The sequence below is a fragment of the Camelina sativa genome, chromosome 12, assembly GCF_030686135.1.
Source record: "Camelina sativa cultivar CO46 ecotype springtype chromosome 12, ASM3068613v1".
Classification (NCBI taxonomy): Eukaryota; Viridiplantae; Streptophyta; class Magnoliopsida; order Brassicales; family Brassicaceae; genus Camelina; species Camelina sativa.
The window spans coordinates 10083590-10087231 of record NC_141891.1 but is presented as its reverse complement, the minus strand read 5'-3'; the positions used below and the strand labels follow the sequence as shown (position 1 = coordinate 10087231).

The window sequence follows — 3642 nt, the reverse complement described above, 5'->3', positions numbered from 1 at the left end:
ACCAGTGTCATGATCAATTCTCCATGTCCTCAAGTCACACAGATGTTGGATGCCTTTGCTGATATGGAAATTTGAAATTGATTTTTTAAAGTGCATGACTTTTATACTTCATATTTATAAGATAAAAATAATACTTTAATCCTCTATGATAATGTGATTGGATTTTAATTTGCTTTATAATATTATTCAATTATTAATTAATTCATAAAACGAAAACTATATTATATTAATTACCTTTTGTATTCAAAATAGACATCCCCTCTTATTTTTACATATTCATGAACCTTTCAATTATGTAGTTAAAAGGTGTGGATGGTAACACCCCTTCGAGTCAATACTTTTTATGCAACCATTAACACCTTATAAATTCTTATAGTCGATTTTAAAAACTTTAAACCAAACTACTGTCTTTTCAACTTCTTCGTTTCACTCTCTTTCTAAACTTCTCTCTAACTAAAATACTTTTTTTTAAGACAAAAAAAAATTAATGGCGAGATTTGTGATGCTCGACAAATTGTGTCCTTGGACAATGGGATGGAAGATTCGTGTCAAGGTTTTCCGTTCATGGAGAGTGAGAGATCGCTCAAATGATGTGTCGTCAGAACTAATCTTGGTAGACGAAGAGGTATGTTATACAGAATTATTTCGTTGTTACTTCATATGTATTCGTGTGTCTAAATACTTTGGTTAATCATTCTCTGAATTAGGGTACATTTGGACATGCTACTATCCTGGCATCACTCAATGGTGTTCCGGAATTCAAATTGTCGGAGGATCGAACTTATGTTATAGAGAAGTTCGAAGTCAAGAATGAAAGAGAACAGATCCAGAAAACTAAAAACGGTTATCGGATCTTCTTCACAGACAAAACTATAATCAGTTTTGCAAGAGATCCTATCATTTGCAAATCTTTTAATAATCTAGATTTTAAACGTGTTTATGATAATGCGTTTCATGGAAGATGGCCTTACGGTAAATCGGACTTTATAATGGATTGTTTTATAAAAGATTAATTTGTTATTTTTAATCTAATATTATTCGTTTTTATGGCAGTTAATCTGATTGGATGCATCACCAATATGGGTGAAATCAAGAGTTTCAAAAAAGAAGATGGTGTCTATCGTTGGAGCTTGATGGATCGCTACATAAAATTCACTATCGAGTCGATTGAGTAAGTTTATATATGAATAGTAATATTTTTAAGAATTGTTTTAAGTGCTTGATAAAATACGTAGATTGACATTATTATATCAACAAACCTTTTTCCAAAGGGGATATGTACTTGACTGCTTCGCAACAGGAGTCTATGCCAATCATATGTTCAAAACTTTCGAACTGCGTAACAGGAAGAGGGTCTGTCTGTTCAAGATGTGGAAAGCAGTAAGATTCGGAGGTGAATATGTTTGTTTATAGATAATTAGTTTAGTAATTCAGAACAGTTTATTATGATAATGAATAATTTGTTTATTTAACATCGGTAATGCTAGATGATAATGTTCTCCTAACCAACGGCGATGGATGCTCGGAGATTGTCGAGGACCCGAAGAGTGCGGATTTTGCAGACTACATGTTCATGTAAGTCAGAGATTTACTTTGAATGGTCTTTTGATTATATATTTTAGAAATATGTGGATGTATCTGACTAACTTTAAATATTTAGGTACAATTACGTTGATCATGGTGAGTCAAGAATCAAAGATTTGGATGATACCGACTATAGGTTCGATTTAGACCTAAGGTAATAGTAAAATCTAACATTATTTGATTAATGATTAATTGATATGGAAAAATACTGATTAGAATTTATCCTTCTGCAAAATACAGAGATTCACTTGACTCCTATATTCATCTTGCTGTTGAGGACTCCTTTGAGAAGCATCGAAGACCTTATTGATAACTATGCTCAAAACCGTTCTTCGAAGTTCCGTATTTTTTGAAAATTATTGAAAAACACTTTTGTTAGTTTATATTTGATGATTTTTTGGGATTTAATAAATTAATTAAAATATTATTTTTCTGGATTATTATTAAATTTAGTTAGTTGCAAATTTTAACATATAGAGATTTGTTTAATTAAAACTCTTAAAGACCACTATTATAATTTACAAAATAACATTTATTTTAATAACGATATATGGTAATTTACAACTGCTTAATGAATTTCATTAAATCTGAAAGAGTAAAAAAATGTTAAATATACTTTTTTAATAATGATAATAAGAATATCGAGAATATTCATAAATGATATGTTTACATTCCTCATCATTATCGTTTTAACAAAATAAAGTAAGAAAATATTCTAAAAAATCAAAAAATCAAGTCGGTTGTATAACATCTCTATAAATATTGTTCCGCTAATGTGTTTATGAGTTGTATGCTCAGTTCAATATGACTTCTAAAAAGATGAACGTTCGACCTTTTGTTCAGTTAGACAATCTCAACCCTGCTTTAGACCATCAAAAGATAAGAGTCTGTATCATAAGACTTTGGAAATCATTCAAGTCCCTTCAGATGGTCTTCGTTGATAGTGATGTAAGTTCTAATTTAAAATTGAAACGTCATGTTTATTTGAATTATCTAAAATTTTTTTAGAGAATCTGGATAATAGTTTTGTAACTTCAAATCGTTATATATAGGGTACAAGGATACATGCATCTATTGAAGATGGTTTGGTCAGCAGGTTTCAAAACCAACTCGCTGTCGGCGAGTCAGAAATAGTCGACACGTTCAGCTTAGTCGATTATGATAGTAGTTATAACACAAGTTCTTTGGGATTTAAAATCGTCTTTTATAGAACCACTGTTGTGAAACCATGTGATGAATTCCCAGTTCGTGTTCCAAAAAAATATTTTCAGGCGATTACAATCGAGAATTTAAAAAGCGGCAAGTCTGCTTATGTTGTCGAAAAGTTTTGGGAAAAGGAAGACATGGTTGTGCAATTTGGAAAGGTATTAAAGTAAACAAAAAAGAACAAATATCCATAATACCATTATGAATTTTATATTTTTAAAATCTCAATGTATATAATTTCAATGTAGGAACTATATGGAAGGAATGAACTTTCGAATAATTCTTTGGATCTCGACGACCATAAGTTGCAAATCGCACCAGCTGAAATGAATTTGACTTCATCTAAGAGAGATCATACAGACAGCAATGTTGGAACGACTGGGGGTCATAGCATGATGACAAGGAAAAAAATTCAAAACTGAACCTCGAGATTGAAAAAGTTGCGTCATTTCAAAACATGATATTGGTTAATTTTTATTTTCAACTTTTTTTTTTATTTTTTGAATTGAAAGTTTTTATTATTTTGGACAATTAAGAACGCTTTCAAACATCTTAGCGTGTTTGTATTTGTCAAACTTTAATTTTATCAATTACTATAATTATGTTACAATAAACAAATATTTAAGGTATATTTAATATAAGTAAAATAAGTTCATACTATATTATCATTTGGTAAATAATAATGGTTAGGATATCTCTAAACCCCAACCCAAATCTTTTTAAACATAAATCAGAATTCCATAAGTAACGATAATATGTTAAAAATAAAAGGCCAAATTTAATAATTTGAATATTCAATATGAGAATCTAAGTAAGTGACCATTAACGAATATGTTAACAATACTTTTATAT

The 3642-nt window shown here is 29.7% G+C and overlaps 2 protein-coding genes across 2 annotated transcripts; both read left to right on the top strand.

Annotated features, from left to right (window-relative positions):
- The first annotated feature begins 308 nt into the window (after nucleotides 1–308).
- On the top strand, nucleotides 309–2011 carry LOC147930349 (uncharacterized). The gene is made up of 7 exons (XM_087479040.1): nucleotides 309–625; nucleotides 708–972; nucleotides 1054–1171; nucleotides 1272–1393; nucleotides 1488–1575; nucleotides 1661–1738; nucleotides 1825–2011. The coding sequence occupies exons 1-7, from the start codon at nucleotides 488–490 to the stop codon at nucleotides 1892–1894; spliced, it is 879 nt and encodes a 292-aa protein (XP_087335166.1). The 5' UTR covers nucleotides 309–487; the 3' UTR covers nucleotides 1895–2011.
- A 297-nt stretch (nucleotides 2012–2308) lies between these two features.
- Nucleotides 2309–3408, top strand: LOC104733371 (uncharacterized). Its single transcript, XM_010452953.2, has 3 exons — nucleotides 2309–2532; nucleotides 2637–2948; nucleotides 3039–3408. Exons 1-3 carry the CDS (start codon nucleotides 2389–2391, stop codon nucleotides 3210–3212), a joined length of 630 nt encoding a protein of 209 aa, XP_010451255.2. The 5' UTR covers nucleotides 2309–2388; the 3' UTR covers nucleotides 3213–3408.
- Nucleotides 3409–3642: the final 234 nt, after the last annotated feature.